Source organism: Rattus rattus, chromosome 10, assembly GCF_011064425.1.
Source record: "Rattus rattus isolate New Zealand chromosome 10, Rrattus_CSIRO_v1, whole genome shotgun sequence".
NCBI classification, from domain to species: Eukaryota; Metazoa; Chordata; class Mammalia; order Rodentia; family Muridae; genus Rattus; species Rattus rattus.
The window spans coordinates 39,385,930-39,406,422 of record NC_046163.1 but is presented as its reverse complement, the minus strand read 5'-3'; the positions used below and the strand labels follow the sequence as shown (position 1 = coordinate 39,406,422).

The window sequence follows — 20,493 nt, the reverse complement described above, 5'->3', positions numbered from 1 at the left end:
AAAGAAGCTTATGCTTTAGGATCGAGGCGCTAAGTGCTTTAGGGACATGGCGCATGCTGGGCTTCCCTTGGAACAGAAGAATTTATTGTTCTGTTAGTGAGCACATTCTCTAGAGTACTGTGCGTTCCACTTTGACAGTCCTAGAGTTGCAGTGCCTGCATACCATACATAGCAGCAGTGGGTAATTGCAAGGCTTTCCTGTTTCTCTTTCATTTGCAAAGAACAGCCTCATGAAGATTATATATATATGATTCAGTCTTTAAAGTATACAGCTCAGCCTTTAGTATTGCCTATTGACGACATTGCCCAACAATTAGCACTATCTTTAACATTTTCATCACAATAAGGAACATGGTGTGCATTACCATTTATTGCATGTCCTCCTTCCCTTCCCATCAGTAGCAACAGCTCTCTTTTCTAGATTTCTCTGTTCCGGACAGTCGTAATACCTGGAGTAACACAGCATGTGGCATTTTGTGATTTACTACTTTCACAAAACATAGTTTTAAGTTTCATCTGTGTTGTAACATATGTTGACATTTATTTTTATTGCCATTAATATTTCCTTGTATAGATATACACATTTGTTTACTATTTTGTCTTGGTGGCTATTTGGTTCGTGTCCACATTTTAACCATCAGGAATAGTAATACTGGGGCATTCATTTCTCTTAGGTAGATGTATTTAATTTTGAGGTCTTGAAAACTAATCTCCAAAGTGGTTGTGCCCTTTTCCATACCCACAAGCAAAAATAAGGGCAGATTTTTTTGTTTTTCTTGGTCCTGAGAAGAATTTGTTTTGTTGGTAGAGCAGGAGTCCATGTTTCCATTCATAGTTGAGAATCCTCAATCTAGTGGAGTACATGAGTCTATAATTCACATGAAGTAAGATTCATAGTGTCCGACTCATTAAATGCTCATGGAAGCATCTTATTGTATGTGTGTTAAGATCCACTTTTACAGGTGAGGAGGTTGAGCTTTAGTTTGACGTTGAAATCTCCAAGGCTACTGGGCTGGGAATGGAACCCAGCATCTCTAACTCTGAATATGTTACTGTTTTAACTGTCCTGGGCTACTTCCCAGAGGATCCAAGAGTCTAGTTGTGAAGATAAGATCTCTGTCCATGAATCAACTGAACACAAGTATGGGAGATGGGGGAAACTGTAAGGACAGGAATGAATGCTCAGCCCAGATTTAATGATGCCTGGTGTGTGCATGTGCATGAGGTGTGTGTGTGTGTGTGTGTGTGTGTGTGTGTGTGTGTGTGTGTGTGTAAGTGTGTTTAGACCAGTGGTTCTCAACCTTCCTAATGTTGCAACCCTTTAATACAGTTCCTCATGTTGTGGTGATCATAAAATTTTTTTGATGCTACTTTATAACTTTTAATTTTGCAACTGTTATGAGTCATCATGTAAATATCTGTGTTTTCCGATGGTCTTAGGTGACTCCTGTGAAAGGTTGTTCAATCTCCAAGGGGTCATGACCCACAGGTTGAGAATCACTGGTTTAGACAGTTGGGCAGCCTATACTGATCTCAAATTCATGATCTCATGATTCCAGGCCTCAGCCTTCTGAGTGCTGGGACTACAGACGTGAGACACCACACTCAGTTTACTAGTGGTTATTGATCAAGCCTTTCCTTTCAGATATTGACAGTCCCAAAAACCTCGTGACTGAGCAGGTGACAGAGAGCACTGCCACTGTGTCCTGGGACCCAGTAGAGGCTGACATTGACAGGTATGTGGTGCGCTACACCTCTGTCGATGGAGAGACCAGGGAATTTCTCGTTGGGAAGGATCAAACAAGCACCATCCTGACCGGCATGAGACCAGGTGTGGAGTATCAGGTCGACGTGTGGGCCCAGAAGGGGACACGGGAGAGCAGGAAGACCAGCACCAAGGCCCCAACAGGTAATGAACACTGTTCCTTGAGAAGGTAACAGTTATCATCTTATACCTGGGGGAAGTCATGTTCGGGTTTCCTTCACTGCTATGCTGATCAATGATTTCAAGAGAATTAGCATGGCAGATATTTCTTGTACAGCTTGCACCATCTCTAAGTGCCTTTGACACATGTCTTTTAATAAGGACCTCATGCCAGTCTTATGCCTCAGCCTTATAGAGGTTGGTGATAAGCTGCGGATATAACTCAGTAATATGTGCTTGGATAGCGTGAACAAGGTCTCAGGTTCCATGCTGGAAATGACCAACAATGGCAGATGACTTCTGCCCAGTGGTCTTCCAACTGTGTTTTCCCTTTGTGTTCAACCTCAAAATAGTTCTCTTAGTGAAATGATAGAAAGGAGGTGTACGTTAGGATCTGTGAGGTAAGTACTTTAGGAAAATGGCTTTCACTATGATCACTTTGGAGCAAGGAGATGATGTTCCTTTTTAGTGAAAAATCCTCTCCTGAGTGCCGTGTTTCATTCTGGAGATCATACTCTTACTATTTCTTAAAACATTTGGTAATTGTAAGGCCTTTTCATCTGTGCTTACACATTTTGTGAGAGCAACCATATTAGCAGATATTTACATATTGAAATTCACTCTTTAATATGTATGATTTGATTAATTTAGACTACATACAGAGTTCTATAACTACTACCATAGTCTATTCTCACCACTATGAAGAACTAAGTTCAGACTCACAGCCATTGCCAGTCAGTCTCCAACCTCACTACCTCCACTACTAACAATGGCTGTCTGTCTCTATAGTTCACTGCTCTGGACAATGTTTATAATGGATTTATCATTTATATGGCCTCTGGTGAGATCTCATTCATTTAGGTTTTTTGTATTATAACACATATCAGTATGTAAATTAGCATTTCATAGTACATATGAGTACATTTGATTTTCACTTTGCTACTTGTTTGATATTTGGATTATTTTAACTTTTAAAGCTCTATGATGAACAATGCTACAAGGACATTTGTATGTAAATATTTTTTGTGTATGATGCTGGAGATCAAACCTAGGAACTGGTCAATGCTAGACCAGTGCTTCACTACATTCCCATCCTTCTGTGTACAAGTTTATTTTGCATATATATATATGTATATATATATATGCCATCCCATTTCTTAGTTATATACCTAAGCGTGGAACTACAGGATCACTTGGCAATTCTACTTTTAATTTACTAGGAAACAATTGAGATAGGATTCTACATGCTGACTAGCAACAAATGAGTGTTATTTTGTGTGTGCACTTAGTCCTCTGAGGTATTGATTAAATTGATAGAACAGGACTGAGTCAATGTCTTCATTTCAAGTTTGAGAATCCCACAGTTCCGTGAAGTGAGCCGTTTCTATAAGTCACATAGTTGATACCTCATGGTTCCATTTCACAAATACTCATGCAATACCGAGGTATCTTATAATTTTTTAACCTAGGTCCATATGTACAAAGGAGAAACATAGTCAGGCTATTCCCCAGTTACCCAGGCTGATGGCAGAGCTGAGATTAAGTTCTTGGTCTGCTGACTGGAACCCAAGGGGTTCCCTGGCCCTCAGCTCTGCCTCTTAAGGTAGAACACAGTCCCTTTGGATGCAGTGCTCATTCCACTGTCCCGTGCCGTCCCCCTGAGGCTCTGAGTTCAGCTGTGGAGACAAAGTCTCTGTCCATGAAACACTGAAAATACATACACAATATGGGGAAACCTTAAGAACTGGAATGGTCTCATTTTCTGGAGCCTGTTACTAGTATTTCTTTCTCTTTTAGATATTGATGGCCCCAAAAACCTAGTGACTGACCAGGTGACAGAGACCACTCTTAGTGTCTCCTGGGACCCAGTGGAGGCTGACATCGATAGGTACATGGTACGCTACACGTCTCCTGATGGAGAGACCAAGGAGGTCCCTGTGTCAAAGGATAAGAGCAGCACAGTCCTGAGGGGCCTGAGGCCAGGTGTGGAGTACAAGGTTGATGTGTGGGCCCAGAAGGGGGCCCAGGACAGCCGGAAGGCCAACACCAAGGCCCCCACAGGTATGAATATTGTAGCTTGATGATGTGGCATATTTCATGGTAAGCTTTAGTGAGGATACTTGCTATTCCTTCTCTGGCCTTGGAAGAAACCAATGATCATAGAAGACCAGAGTTGTACACTTTTTTTCATAACTCTCACACTATCCCTCTATGCTACTTAACATGTTAATTCAAGGTAAGGACCCCATTTTCTCCTCTTCTTTTGTCTCTTGAAGGTTAATGGTGATTGACACATCCACCCACTGTTTATCACGATGTGTATTTCCTTTGTGATCAGTCTCACAAGATTCCTCTCGGAAAGAAAGAACATATGCTAGAATCTATGAGCCAAATACTTTACTGAAATAAATGGCTTTTTCTGTGCTCTCTTTGGGACAGAAAAGGATACTGCTTTCTTAGAAAAGAAACCCTCTCCCGTACTGTGTTTCCTCCTTTGAAGATCCTGTGACTAATTAATTATATCTAAGAACAGCTGATAGGCTTTTCCATCTGTGTTTCCTCTTTATCAAGAGCAGCCTTCCCAAGATGCCTTTTCACTTGAAATTCACCCTCTTGAAGAGTCCAGTTCAGGGGACTTAGTATTTTCTTGTCATAGTCCCAGAATTGCACAATGGCTGCCACTGTCTCAGTGACGTCACCAGCCAGAGGAACCTCCTGTCCATCACCAGTAGCTTCCCATCCTCATTCCCTACAGCCTTAAGTTAACGAGTGCTGTCTCTATAGGCCGCTGCTCTGGATGTAACTTTTTAAACTAAAAGTATGCTTTTGTTAATTCTAGAGAATTTCATAATCACCCAATGCATTGTGGTCATTCCCCACTTTCCCCACCTCCTCCCAAGGTTGGGTTGTTATCTCTTCCATCCTCTTTATAACGCACGAAGTCCAGTTTATACTATCCATATACTCGTGGGTGTGAGGCCATCTGTGGTTGACCCACCACACCCCTAAAGACCCTTTTCCAGAACCCATCAATTATCAATAGCTCCTCAGCTGGGGGGCAGGTTCCTTGAGTCCCCTCCCATTCATGCTGCTGGGAGTTCGTGGTTACAATGGTCTGGTGATGACCACAAGACCACGTTTTTTGTGCAGGTCCTTTCCAACTGTAGCTCTCACAGTCTTATTGTCTCTTCTTTGTCAATGGTCCCCAAGCCAGGGTCTAGTGATATAGATATCACGTTTGTGGCTGAGCCCTCGATAGTCATTTGTTGTCCAAAGTATGACTGGTTGTCAGTTTCTGCATCAACTTCTGTCCACTCTATAGAGAAACTTTTCTGACTTGTTATAGATATAGGCCATATTTCATGTGGTCTTTAGTAATTTATCATTTTTACAAAATGGTATTCCTCAGCATTATTGTAGCGTGTATCCAGTCTAAATTTTATCATTAGTGAGTGTTTTGTTGTATGGCCATATGACAATTTGTTTCTCCATTTGTTACTTGTGAAATTGTGCATTGTGCCATAGCATTTGTGTGTTAGTTTGTTTCCAGGACATATATGCCTAGGAATAGAATTTCTGGATTACTCACTTATTCAGTCCTTCATTTTCCAGTATATTATATATGCCAGTGTGTTTCTATGGTGTTTATACCACTTTATATGCCCATTAAGAGGGAATAAGGGCTTTCTTCCTTTTCCTCATGGAGATCTGAGTTTATAGCACCCCTGTTTTACAACTAAAAATCTGCAAACCAGTGAAATCTTTGATTTCACCAAGACACACAGAGAGCTGATGAGGGTGGGATTTGATTCATGAAGTATACATGGAATATTGATCTATCTTATAACATAGTCTAAGGGCCACATGTACGCAAAAGGAAACTGAGGCACACTCAATGCAGCTGAGCTGTCCAAGTCCATAGCTGGTGAATGGGAGACCTGGGGTAAGATTCTTGGTCGACTGATTATAACCTAAGGCATTTTCTATCCCTCAGCTGTTCTTCTGGGGTTTGAGTAGAACATAGCTCTTCTAAATCTGGCTGTGGTGGCCCTCCCACTGTCCCATTCTTCCTCTCTGAGGATCCAAGAGTCCACTTGTGGTCTCAGTGAGACCACATACTGACAGACACATATGGAGTGGAAAACTCTAAGAACAGGAAACTCCACCCAAGCACAATGTCCTCAATCTTTGTGTCTACTCTGGTTAGTATTTATTGACCAGTGCTTTCCCTTTCAGATATTGATAGTCCCAAAAACCTGGCGATCAACCAGGTGACAGAGACCACGCTCAGTGTCTCCTGGGACCCAGTACAGGCTGACATCGACAGGTATGTGGTGCGCTACACCTCTGCTGATGGAGAATCCAAAGAATTCTTGATTGGGAAGGAACAGAGGAGCACTGTCCTGACAGGCCTGAGGCCAGGCGTAGAGTACAAGGTTGAAGTGTGGGCCCAGAAAGGAGCCCGGGAGAGCAAGAAAGCCAACACCAAAGGCCACACAGGTAATGTAGCAGTATGATGTCTGCCACGCCATGCTTAGGGGAAGTCAAATTTTAATCTCTCCCTGTGCTGCAGATGGGTATCGCTGGTTCTTGGAAGAGCAGCCTTATTTTTGGCATGATCGGCCTCACACACCATCCCTTACTCCTTTCAGCTGATTTCCCTGTGTGTTAGACCAGTGGTTCTCAACCTCCCTAATGCTGCAATCCTTTAATACAGTTCCTCATGTTGTGGTGACCTCCAACCATAAGATTATTTTTGTTGCTACTTCATAGTTGTAATTTTGCTACAGTTATGAATTATAATATAAATAACTGTTTTTTCCAATGGTCTTAAGTGACCCCTGTGAAAGAATTAAACCTGCAGGTTGAGAACCACTGGGTTATGCTTTCTCCAAACAGTCTCCAAACTGCTCAGCTGATCATGTGTACAATTCCTCTTCCAAGTGCTTGGATCTCTTGCCAGAGATACTGTTTTCCCATGAATAATACAATAATACCAGAAAATGAAAAAAATCAAAATTTACTTTAAGATTCTAGATTTTACATCTGTTGTCACAAGTAAAGGTTTGCTTCTCTACATACAAATTATATTTTAATTATAAAACCAATTAGTCACTGTACATGATGAGTCCTATGAGAGACCTTCACTGTAATGCTAATGAACACAAACTTATTTGCAAAAGAATGGATCTCCAACTCAAATCTCTGTATGTTACCTGTCACACTCCTCGAATATAGAGCAAAAGCTTGACAGTCCATGAATGACAAATTAGGTTTTTTTGAATTTTTAGTAGAAGTCATACTCTAGATTTTCTTGTTCTGGTTGGTTGGGGTCTCTATATGGATAGGGAAACATTCCTAAGAAGAGATGTGCATGTATGAAGACAAATAAGAAACAAACAACAAATGAACAACCCCCACACACACACCAAAATGGAATGTATGATGTAGAAAAACAACAGAAAATGAAAACTCACCAGTCACTCATCTGGCAGTTTCTGCACTCTGGACCTTTTAATAGTACATATTGATTTCTTGTCGTTGCCATCACCACCACCACCACCACCACCACCACCACCATCATCACCATCATCATCATTTGTGTGTGTGCGTGTGCGTGTGTGTGAGTGTACACATAGACACACACAGGACGTGGTACATGTGTGGAGATCAGAAGATAATTTTCTAGAGTTAGTTCTCTCCTCCAGTTTCAGGGATCACAGTCAGGTTGCCACACTTATGCAAGCAACTTTACTGACTGAGTCATCTTGCTGACCCAATAACACATACTGACTAAGACTTTTCCTTGTAGACATTGACAGTCCCAAAAACCTGGTGACCAATCAGGTGACAGAAAATACAGCCACCATCTCCTGGGACCCAGTGCAGGCTGATATTGACAGGTACATGGTGCGCTACACATCTGCTGATGGAGAGACCAGGGAGATTCCAGTGAGGAAGGAGAAGAGTAGCACCGTGCTCACAGGCCTGAGGCCAGGAGTGGAGTACACAGTCCAAGTGTGGGCTCAGAAGGGGGCCCGGGAGAGCAAGAAGGCCAAAACCATGGCCCCCACAGGTAATGGATGTTGTTCATTGGGAATGTCAAGCCTGTCACAGAAGAACAAACCTTTTTTTCCTTTTCTTACATTGATGTAAAATAGAAGAAGGTGAGGGAAAAACAAGCTGGGTCGATAACAGAGGTTCGTCTATTACTGCTGTGTGATGGCACTGGTGTTTTGGGGTCTGTGATCTCAGAGACTGGACTGTTTCAGGAGGGCACCTTAACCCATTTCTTCCAACATACACAGCACTTGTCAAAGATAAGGTAAAATTGTAAACAACGAACTTTTATTTTTGGCTTATAGTTGTAGAGAAGAATCCCACTGTCTGGGTTGTCCTGCATCACAACACAAATGGACAGATGAACATGGAAGGCAAAGAGAAGGCGAGGTCTTGAACTTAAGCCTACATCTGAGTTGTCTTCCCCACTCCTGTGGAGGCATCAGTCCCTTCGTGAGAGCAGAGCCCTCACAAACTGAACACCTCACTAAAGTTCTACTTCTTAAAACCTTACTGAGGGGTTTGATGGAGAGAGAGAGAAAGAGAGAGAGAGAGAGAGAGAGAGAGAGAGAGAGAGAGAGAGAGAGAGAGAGAGAGAGAGAGAGAGACAGAGAGAGAGACAGAGAGAGACAGAGAGAGAAACAGAGAGAGAGAGAGAGAGAGAGACAGAGAGAGAGACAGAGAGAGAGACAGAGAGACAGAGGAAAAAATCAAACAAATCAAACCTTCCATTCACTTTCAAAGAGAACAAAGTGCAGTAACAGATCCTTTGCTGAGTAGTCCCCCGAATGCCTTGAAACTTTCTCCGTAGCATATGCCCTTAATTGTTAATGCTCCCCAGCTACTGAAGATTTTAGCAACTAATGTGAAATTAATATAAAAGTTCTAAAATTCTTGGGTTAAAGAACTGTTCTGAGGCAAGCTGGGCCATGTAGACTTGACCTAATAGAAACCGTATGGTATAAAGTTAAAACAATCGCCCTGGGAAACAGGAGAGCCCCGTCTCCAGTACAAAGCTAACTTTTCATCGCCATCTTTTAAGGGCATGATGGACCTAGGGATGCAGTTATGAACAACATTAAGTATGATCTGTGCTCTCCTGACATCCAGTGGGAGAGACGGGTAATAAATTAAAAGGAAAACGTATAACTGTAACTTATGGTACGCTCTCCGAAGAACATGAAGATGTTATAGGTCAAGAGAAGAGTGGGACGGAAGGGGTAGTGATTAAATGAGGTGAGTGAGTGGCCGTAGGGTGTGCATTGTCAGATGCACCAAAGAAATGACCATTAGCAATGCAGTTTATATAGGATAACAGCATGCAAGTACTCAGGGCTGACAGGGTAGCTTCCTCTGTGCAGGAGTCCCGGGGTCCTTGTCTGTTATATATCCCTCATATTAAATGAATATAAATTGTATTCATTTAGTTGTTCAACATACATCTGCATTCCAGCCTGTTGAAAGAGGCCTTGGAGAGGGCAGGACATGGCTGGAATATTGCATGCATTGGTTCTCAGAATTCTTTCTAAGATCCAAGACACAGTGGCCAGCCTCAGTGATAGGCAGCCTGAAGAATGAGGTCCTGAGGGATGGCCACATGTTCAGCTTTAACTCTGTCACACTGTTCTGTTAAATTGTCCTCCAAAACCCAACTACTTTCATTAGATAAATATTAGTAAAATCAATTATTTGGTCGGACTAGTCACATTTCAAACTATCAGTAGATACCTGACTAATGGCTTAGTGCTGTGTTGGACAATCTGGAGGAGAAGCTGGTCATTTCTGGTATAAGCAATTTCAGGACTCTAATCTGTAATGAGACAATTGAGAAAAGGGGAGAGGTAGATATCATTGGAGCAGGAGGTGAGAGGGCAATTGTTCTGAGATGAGGTGGGAAGGAACAGAGTCATCAGGTTACACAGGACTGAAGGACAAACTGCGTCATAGCTATGGATTAGAGACACAGCCCAGCACTCATCTGAAAACAGTTTTCAGGACACAGTGAGAATAAGTTGAAGAGCTGACAAGGGAAGAAATAGATCGGTGAAGGAATTACTATTAAAATCTAGTTAGTGACAGGGGAGTGATGGCAGCAGTAGGAACACAGAGAAGGGGATGACTGACAACATGTTCTGGAGATACAAGCAATATTACTTGATCAATAAGACATGGAATAAGGAAAATAAAGAATCAAGTATGACTGTGCTGGCTTGAGCAATATGGAAGATTGCAGTACTTTTTTTTTTTTTTTTTTTTTTTTTTTTTTTTTTTTGTAAGGAGGCTAAGAGGTGTTTATCTCTTCAGGGAGGCAACGAAGACTTAAATATTTAAATTTGAAATACCTGCAAGATTCTTTTGCTAACGGTTTGCTTTTATTTAGTTCCACAAATACATACTGGAGATGAGCCAGGCATTGTAGAGGATCTGCAATACAAACCAGGGGCTTAGAATTGTGCTCTTGTTCCACACGGGTAGCCAGTAAATATTCAAAGCACAGAAATGGTAGGATCATATTCGTGAGAATGGATAGGGATAGAAGAACACAGAGAGGAAAGGAAGGAAGGAGGGAGAAAGGATGAGAGAGAGAAGGAGGGAGAAAGAAAGAGAGAGGAGGGTAGAGGAAAGGAGAGAGAGAGAGAGAGAGAGAGAGAGAGAGAGAGAGAGAGAGAGAGAGAGAATATCCAGTCTTTAGATGTTCCAGCGTATAAAGGTTACATTCAAAGAGCAGAAGAGGCAAGGCAGAGGTGCCAATGTATTAAGAACATTGGAAGAGTATGAAACTATGGAAGCCAAGAGCTGAGAGGTTTCCAAGAATGGAATGGATCTGTTCTGTACAATGTCACTCAAAGACAGAGTAAATTAAAACTAAAGAACCAAACATAAAGACCGAGTAACCTGAGGATGTCCGTGCCCATTAGAGAGTTGTCCATATAGAACACTTTAGTGACCTACACTAGCAGACTTGGTGGTGTGGTGCAGGACCACGACGGAGCTGAGCTTGAGTGTGAGGTGAGTGATGGTGAAACACACAGATCCTTCTCCGGTTTACGGGTTGAGAGGTGCAGAGGAATGTCATGAAATGTGAAAAGAAGGAGGATCCCTGCTATTGATTTTCTGTGACTGATGATGAAGGGGGAAATACTAATGATTAAGAGACAGAGAGAGGAAAAGGAGAAAGCCCTGGAGATGGGGAGAGACCAGAATTTGGAGCAGAAAGGTCTTTGTTTGAAAGCAAGAAATAGGGATGGAGTCTTCATTTCTCTTCTTTAATAAGTCAAGGGGCTAGCGGGTATTTGGTGACGCACAGTAGATGCAATGGCGAGGGTAGAGGACATTGTTCCAGTGACAGTTTCAGTGCTTTAGCTGGTTCTGCTCTTCACTGGATGCTGATGAAAACGGGAAGGACAGAACATTTCCAGAGAGATAAATGTAGAGAAGGCATGGCTCTGTTGGTTGTAACATCCAGTGTCCTGTTCCCCTGGAAAATGGAAAGTGGGGAACTTTCTTTCTTTCTTTCTTTCTTTCTTTCTTTCTTTCTTTCTTTCTTTCTTTCTTTCTTTCTTTCTTTCTTTCTCTCTCTCTCTCTCTCCCCCCCTCCTTCCTATCTTCCTTCTTTCCTTCCTTCCTTCCTTCCTTCCTTCCATCCTTCCATCCTCCTCCCCTCTCTCCTTCCTTCTTTTAATTTTTGAAATAGGGCCATACCGTATAGCCCTGACTGTCCTTGGCTCTCTGCTCCTCTGGCCTCAGAACTGTTGGGATCTCAGGAATGGCCACTATATCTGCTTTGTTTCTGTATTTATACCACAGTTAGCAATAGAATTATACCAGTGATAATTAGACTGTTATTAGCTCTCTCTTGTGGAGTGGGTGGTGAGACGCTTTTCCGTAGTTCTAAACTCAGCCTTCTCTAAATCTTAAAGAAATTGACAGCCCCAAGAACTTGGTGACCAACCGAGTGACAGAGAATACAGCCACCATCTCCTGGGACCCAGTACGAGCCACCATTGATAGGTACATGGTTCGCTACACCTCTGCGGATGGAGAGACTAAGGAGATTCCAGTGTCAAAGGACCAGAGTAGCACCATCCTGACAGGTCTGAAGCCAGGCATGGAGTATACCATTCATGTGTGGGCCCAGAAGGGGGCTCGGGAGAGCAAGAAGGCTGATACCAAGGCCCTAACAGGTATATACTTCCTCTATAACAAGGGCGAGGAGGGAAGCAGGAAGAATGGTTGCTTTATCTGAAGATGTTTGCCAAAGCAGTTCTCCACTGACTTTATGTATGTTGTATGTGTTCCGTGTTCGTGTGTATGTAAGCGTGTGTTAATGGGCATGGAGGTTAGAGGCTGACATGAGGTGTCTTTCTCAGTTGCTGTCCATATTGTTTTTTGAGATGGTCTTTCTTTGATTTGGCTAGGCTGTCTGGTCAGTAAAGCTCAATTGATCCTGCCTGTCTCTGCCTCCTCTGCCCTGCTATTACAGAAATGTGTTACTGCCCTTGGATTTCTACATGGGTAGTAAGGATCCGAACTTAGATTCTCATGCATGCATCCACCAAGACTTTTCCTTAGCCTCATAGTTCTTTCTCTGCTCTCTCTCTCTCTCTCTCTCTCTCTCTCTCTCTCTCTCTCTCTCTCTCTCTGTATGTTTGCACATGAGCATGAGCATGCCATGGCACACATGTGGAAGTCAGAGAACCCCTTTCAAGAGTTGGGTCTCTCTGTCCTTCACCAAGGTTCTGAGATCGAACTCTGGTTGTTAGGCTCAGTGGCAATCACCTGCCAGCAGAGCCATCTTGCTAGCCCCGCTTTTCCAAATTTTAAAGACAACAACCACGTTAGCATCTTCCTGCTTCATAGAAACAGGAAATTAACCAAGTCAGACATCCCGAGTCCACAGCCAGGGGACAGTGGTTAATCAAAGAGGAGGCAGAAACTGCCTCAAAATATGTTAATAGCTATGTGCTGATTTGATTCTGCAGGAAATTCAGTCTCTCTACGTGATGGATAGCGAATGATCCATGCCAGATGTTATGCTTTACAAAATCAAACCAAGCTGATATTACAGAGACTCAAAATTTGTCAAAACAACCTAATTCAAAACAACAGCTGTCTGATTTCTATTAAAATACTACAATTCAGTTCTCAGCTGAAATGCTACTGGGTAGAAAATAGCCCGGAGATGTCTTTTTGGGAAGTTCTAAATTAAAATCGCCTTTTATGATTTTTTTCCTTCAAAATGGAAATTTCCATTCATATCTTATTTGCTTAAAAATATGAACATTCTGACCAGCTTTGGTGGGAATTAGTATTTTGCTGAGCTTTGGCTTTCCTAGTACACGCTCACACATCCATGTACATCCTCTGGTATCTGCTTACACACCCATGCACTCCCTCTGGTGTATATGCTCACACACTCATGCACACCCTCTGGTGTGTGCTCACACACCCATGCACTCCCTCTGGTGTCTGCTTACACACCCATGCACACCCTCTGGTGTCTGCCCACACACCCATGCACACCCTCTGGTGTCTGCTCACACACCCATGCATGCCCTCTCATGTGGGCTTACATGTGCACACCCTCTGGTACATGCGCATATTTGTGCATGCCCTCTGATCTTTGCTCACACACTGGTGCTTGCCCTCTGACGTATGCTCACACACCTGTGAATTCTCTCTGGCTTTGTCTGTATCCTTCTTAGCCCCCAGCCTTTCCCCTTCTGTTTCTCAGAAAGAGTCTCACAGGAAGGTCTCTGGCGGGCATCAAGCTCTCCGAAGTCCTCCTTGCTCAGCCTCTTGAGTGCGGGTATGGCAGGTGTGAGTGACCGCACTCACTTTCTTTTTAAATATATAAAAACCATCTCTTATTTCTGTACTGGGTATTTTTGAAGGCCATACACTTAGATGCTTAAGAAATAAAATTTTGTATTTTTATACTAACGTAAATGTATTCCAAGTCCTCTTACACATTATGGTTCCCAATCTCAATATATAACTCTTTGGGGGACTCTCAGTGCTAATCATTAAAAGCATGTCAGTTTTTCATTGCCTTTCCAGACAGGGAGGTGTCTTTGACCTGGGTTCTCTGTGCAGGGCCCTTTGTAATCTGTGGCTCTCATCTTTCCAAATCACCCAGGAAGCTCCACCACCACAGAGAGCCTGTGTGCCAAATCAGTTTGTTTCACCACTCTGGGCACCTACTGGGGAAACGAGACCCAAAGTTTCTCCCTCTTGAGACTACCCAGTGCCCCATTCCTAGATCCTCTTGAATTCCACAGGTCTGTACTTCGAAAGGCAAAGGCTAGGGAGACTCTGAGCAAAACAGGATTGCTAGCCGCTTGAAGGCTGGATGAGAAATGGGACAACACATAAGAGGAAAAGAAAACAGATGACTTAAAGTTGTGCTTGTTTTAGGAAGAATAACTACGTGGCCTCTCATTTACAGAAATTGACCCTCCCAAAAATTTCCGTCCATTTGGTGTAACGCATTCCAGTGGGGTTTTGACCTGGATGCCCCCCTCTGCTCAAATCGATGGCTACATTTTGACCTACCAGCTTCCAAATGGCATCTTGAAGGTATCAGGACTTCTTGTGTTTCTCTTGGTGTCTTCTCTTCACAGCCTCCCTGTAGAACACCTTGTTGGCTTGACTTGTTGATCTGCCACTAAGTACAGTTATTGTGAGCACCGTTCTCATTGTAAGGACTAACCTCGGTGCCTGTTTCTTGCTGACGACTACACATTTGCTGGCTGTGCGTATCCTCCATTTTATCATTCCTTTTACTGCTTACTTTGAAGTTCTAGCGGCGCAAATTCAAGGTCTTGTGAATACTAGGCAAGCTCTGTATCACCCAGCTCCACAGTCAGCTCTGTTATTTCCTACTTCCTGCTGCTTCTCCCGCACTTCCTCCTGTACTTCCTGCAGCACCAGCTCCTTCTGTACTTCCTGCTTCTCCTGCACACCTTCCTGCTGCACCTCCTCCTGCTGCCGCTGAGGCTCCTCCCCCTGCTTCTCTTGCTCCTCCCCCTGCTTCTCTCTTCTGCTCCCCCATTTCCCCTCTGCCTCCCTTTCTCCACCACTTTCCCTCCTCCTCCTTTGCTGTAAACTGTTGGACCTGCCTAATATATTTACATTACAGGAAGATTAAGAAGTCTTTGTTTTTCTGTATCTAAGGCATCTAGGATAGTGCTTAGCATGTGAATATTTTCTTTTGTTTTATTTTTGGCAACAGTGAGGCTTGAACTCAGGGCCCTGTACAGTTAGGCAAGCGCTCTACCCCTGAACTATGTCCCTAGCCTTTTTTTTTTAGTATTTTTATTTTGTGACAAGTTCTGACTAAATTGCTGAGGCTGGCTTCAGGCTTGAACTATTCTCGCTTCAGTCTGGAAAGCAGCTAAGGTCAGAGGTGTGTGGGGTCACACTCCAGGCCACCAATAAAATCCACTGAAGAAACAGTTGACCATTATTTTAAGGGCTAGCCTTCCTCAGGAATCTCTGAAATCCAGCAAAGTTGGCTGGTAAAAAATTGTTGTTCTCTCTGTGGCAATAAATAAACGGATAAATAAGAAATAAGAAGGAAAAGAAGAAGAATACTTTGACTTAGTCATTATTACAATGGATGCATCTGATTGGCTTGCAGAGTTTAGTCCAATGTCTATAGAGTGAATAAGGCATATTCAGAGTTTCTTGAAATACCAACCACTTCTGTGTTTCACCGTTATGACAGCCAGTTTGCCTTCTTTCTAAAATCATGTTTTTAATCAAACACTGTCAGCCCACTGCTGACACCAGTTGTTATAGTCAGTGCCTCTCCAGGTATCTGAAGGCCCAAGTCCCTAGGCAACCTGGCTGGTGCTCCTTGGTGGCCATGCATAGCCTCAGTTCTCAGCTAGCCCTTCTAGCAGTGCAGACTATCCATGGCATGACCCCCAGGAAAGCAGCTGACACTCTCTGGGATTCTGGACTGCCACTGAGCACTTGGACACCTTCTAATGTCATGCTTGTAAATGCCGCCGATGCCCAGGGTGCTGGGGAGAGACGCTGAGCGGCTCACTGCCTGTTATCTCTTTCGTTTGTAGGAGGTGGAGCTCCAAAGAGGCCAGCAGAGATTTGAGTTGCAAGACCTGGAACAGGGCGTCACCTATCCTGTTTCTCTGGTTGCCTTTAAAGGTAATCAGCGGAGCCGGAGTGTGTCTACCACCCTTTCTACAGGTAATGTGGAATCTAGCCCGTTAAGTGACAATAAATAATGGGGGCCATTGGAGAAGCCAGGGAGGAGCATGGGGTTATGGAGAAATGAAAATGGGGTTCTGGTTTGCAAGCAAACTCACCCCATAGCGATGGGACTAAAGAGGGAGGTGGGCAAGGCTAGGACACCTAGGAGAGTTGACATAGGACACTGAGGGACATAAGCCTAACTTAAAGGTGCATTTGCAGAGTTTGATGGGAGCAGAGTGATGGCCAGCTTGCCGTCCTTCTAAACACATGTTCCATGATCAATTTGTGAGCTAAGGATTGGAAGAAGCAAAATAGTGTAGGAAGCTTTGAAACAATTTCCAAACCAAGCGAATTGCCTTGTAATGGGGAAAGCCGCAATGTCTTTTCCTCCTAACAACACTGTCCCTCTGCTTGGTCTCAGTGGACGCCCGATTTCCACACCCCTCAGACTGCAGTCAGGTTCAGCAGAACACCAATGCTGCTGCCAGTGGCCTCTACACGATCTACCTCAATGGCGATGCCAGCCGGCCCATGCAGGTTTACTGTGACATGGACACGGATGGAGGCGGCTGGATTGTGAGTCTTAATGGTGCCCGGAGGAGCTCCGTGGAGCGTCTTGTTTCTTAGCCCAGGGAGATGGTCACAGCTGTTCATGGAGGTTCTATTTCATCTCTGTCCACGGGGAAAGGAACTTTGATGGCTTGTAACTGTTTGGAGAGAGATCTTATCCCATTGCAATGAGAGAATTTAGGGCTTAACACTGGTCACAGAACAGGCTTGGTTAGACCAGGGCTAAAGACTATGAGTTTAGTATCATCTAATAATGTCAGATGTGTGTATTACACGGCCTTCACATGATGCTTTCGTGTGAGAGGATTATCGTTCTTGTTTTACAAAGAGGGAAGCTGAAGCTTACAGAGAAAAGATCTCTGGCTGAGTCAGTCACACATGTCAGTGACATTGCTGGAGCCACATTCCAGGAGACGGGGCGTCAGATCCTGGGTCTTCCTGATGGCTCATGTCAGGTCACCCAAGATAGAAACGCCATTGTCTCCTAACACTCAGAGTTCTTTCATTGCTTTCTGATTCGGTTCTATGATGAATCTTTGAAGATTGCAGGTGGATTATTCATTCTTTCTCTCTCACTCGGTTTCTCCCTGAGTCTGAACCAATTGAGGGTCTTATTTTCTCTAATGATAGATGGCTTTCACCTGCGAACATTGGAACCAATTGTGGGAGAGAGAAAGCATGGTCTCATAGTGTCTAGCTATGTTCATTTACACGTTTGCTCGGGGCTCTGGGAAGCCAGATAACTCTTGAACAGTCCCGGGTAAAATCGTATCATCTGATGAGCTGCAATGAAGAACACTTAGTGTCCACACAATGACAAAGAACAGTGGAAAGTCTGTTTCATCCAACAATTGGTTGATGGCAGAAACTCTTGATTTATGAAATAACGTAACAGATCGTAACTTGGAAGGTCTCCCACCTAAGCAGCCCCATAGGTCTGTGCCTGCTGCTTTTCATCTGCACCACTGAACCTGAGCGTCAGTTCCCTCAGGCCCACGGCCCGATTTCCCACCGTTGTGCCTGTAATTGACCACTGGCAGGATGTCTGTACTGTTTAGTGTGGCCCTTTTTGAAAGTGAAGCCTATACAGGGAAGAAACCATTTAACTAGGGCAGCTGAGAGGGAGAGAGGGAGAGAGGGAAGGGAGCGGGGAGAGAGAGACAGAGACATACAGAGACAGGCAAAGAGATAGAGAGATAGACACAGAGGCACAGAGACACACACAGAGAGAGACAGGGAGACTGGGAGGGAGGGAGAGATGGAGAGAGGGAAGAGGTGGCGATAGTTTGTCCCTCTGCACCATGATATATTGTACAAATATTTATTGAGTACCTGCTGTGTGTCAGACATAGATTAACAATCCAGGAATGAACAAATCAGACGAATCTCTGGCTTCAGGGGTCTTGCTTTCTGTATACCCATACAAATGGACCTGACTTAAACACAGTAAGTTACAGAACTCCTGAATCTACACAGCACTGTAGCTGGTAGCAGCCTCAAACCCACACCATCTCATGTTTGTTTCAGCCTCCAGGAGGTAATACACGCAGACTATACAGAGGCCTCTCTAAGCCGGGGGCTCTAGAAGACATGTGGAATCCCAAAACCTTCTACTACATATTTCACTTAGGGTTTGGGGGTTTTATTTGGTTCCAGGGCCTTCTTAAAGATAACCCAAGCTTCTATTGAGCTTTTAAAATTCTTTTATGGAAGTTGTTCTCTGGTCCAGGCAGCAGGCACCTAATTTGATGAACAGGCAGAAGGACTTTGCCCCCAAGGCATCCCATTCGGCCAGGAGGAGGTTGGAAAGAACATCAGGGCACACTTAAAAGTTTCAAATCTTTCCATATTGGAAGTCTAAGGGCTGCACCAGAGGCTCTTTCCACAGGCAGTTCAATACATGCTTGACTTTCTTCCCCTCCTGATTTAGCCATTCACGGTAGTGAGTGACTTCTCCAGGACGATGATTATAAAACCCAACATAGATATTTTACCACCTCTTAAGATTTATCTCCTTTTACTATTTTTAGCCTCAATCAAAGCCATCTGATCGAATGTATAAATTATGTATCTGGGTCAGTATACTTAAAATATGATCTAATACAATGCAAATCAACAATTATTAAGACATAATAGCGACTTACTGTTACCTGTATGTGCCAGGCGCTGCTGCTGTCTGACTTGCTGACCTTATTAAATGAAGGCCTCATTTAAGCTCCAGAGTCAGGAGGGCCTAGTCATACCTTGACCTGACGGTTCAGAGACACGAAGCTTGGGCTGTAGTTGTGGCTCAGTTGGTAAAGTGCTTGTCTGGCATGCTCAAAGTCCTGGGATTGTTGTCTGGTACCACAGAAAACTAGATGTGGAGGTACACGATTGTATGCTAGCATATGGAAGGCAGAGGCAAAGGGATTAGAAGTTCAAGATCATCCTAGGCTATGTATGAGTTTGAGACCAGCCTGGACTTACTGGGGCATTTTACAAAACAAAGCAGAACAACAAAACCCCAAACCCCAAACATGCTCACCAGAGATAGAGAAATTGGTATTGCATATTTCATTAGAAAGGCAGGTTCAAAATCAATCCTAGCCTTGTGGTGGGAATGCTATTTAACGCAGTGGATAGAAACATAAGGGATGTCAGTAGCATGTCCAGCCTAGGATTCTACTGTGAAACAAGAAGAATCTGAGAGCAGGGTTGACACGGGCTCCTTACTAGGAAACAAATCTAAGTCTTCAGATGTACTACTGAGGAAATAGACCTGGGAGAGCCGGGTCTCTCAAACTTTCTGATCAAAAGATTGGACTATGTATTATCCTTGTTTGAGCCACCAAATGGTTGTATGGACGTGGATAGTTTTCTTGGCGTTTGCCATCTGTGAAATGGCATTGCTATTTTTTTGCCTCAGAGCCAACATTCATTAGATGTCCAGTAAACGGTTGTTATGCAAGTATGTAAATAAATTCAGAATGAAGGAAAAAAAAATCAAACAAACAAACATGACCCAACCAACCCCAAACCAAGTGGGGGAAGCTTTAACAAATGAAAAGGAGCATTAGAACAGTGTGCAAATTAGCAGTGTTGCCACTGTGTGTAACGGCTCCCTGTGATTTTCCCTAAATTCTTCTCATCAGCGTATGCCCATTTACGGGACATTTTTGGAGGCTGCAGACCATTCCATCTAGCCTTCCCAGAAACGCTGGGTCAGACTTCTCTTCTCCATTCCTCTCTGCTTTATAGTGAGCTGGCTGAGATCAGAAACCAAAGTGACTGACTCACTATCTCCCGTGCCAGGAAGTGTCTGTGGCTGACTTGGAGCCGGGGACATTTTCTTCCCATGGGTGTCTTTGTTCAGCACCTCCTCAGCCACAAAGCTGTGACGGTGCTGAAGGGAGTTAATGGTGAGAGCTGCCACGTGTGACTTCAGCACTTCTCACTGCTAGAGAAAAGTGGAAAGATTGTACGAGCTTTGGGCTTACTTTACCAGATTCAAGGTTACGGATCACAGAGTGTCATGTGGGGTCTTCTTCCTTTAGGGCAGTCCAAGGAAAGCATAGGTAGAGATGCAGGTCTAGACTTTGGAAAGTGGTTGCTAATCATCACTGAGTGGGCCCCCATGGCTTTTAGCTTGGTCTCAAGCTCAAGTGGAATAATACGCATTGCTCTTTTCAATACTGCGTGCAGGTGTGTTTGGGTTTGGGAAAGTTTTTGAGTTTATC

At 43.7% G+C, this 20,493-nt stretch overlaps 1 protein-coding gene across 1 annotated transcript in view; it reads left to right on the top strand.

Moving 5' to 3' along the window:
- Tnn (tenascin N) overlaps positions 1–20,493 on the top strand; it is a 67,074-nt gene that overhangs the window by 31,735 nt on the left and 14,846 nt on the right. The window contains exons 12-19 of the mRNA XM_032915025.1: positions 1,646–1,909; positions 3,722–3,985; positions 6,161–6,424; positions 7,737–8,000; positions 11,905–12,168; positions 14,433–14,563; positions 16,066–16,198; positions 16,626–16,780. Coding sequence (XP_032770916.1) covers positions 1,646–1,909; positions 3,722–3,985; positions 6,161–6,424; positions 7,737–8,000; positions 11,905–12,168; positions 14,433–14,563; positions 16,066–16,198; positions 16,626–16,780 — 1,739 coding nt within the window. The remainder of the gene's footprint in view (positions 1–1,645; positions 1,910–3,721; positions 3,986–6,160; positions 6,425–7,736; positions 8,001–11,904; positions 12,169–14,432; positions 14,564–16,065; positions 16,199–16,625; positions 16,781–20,493) is intronic.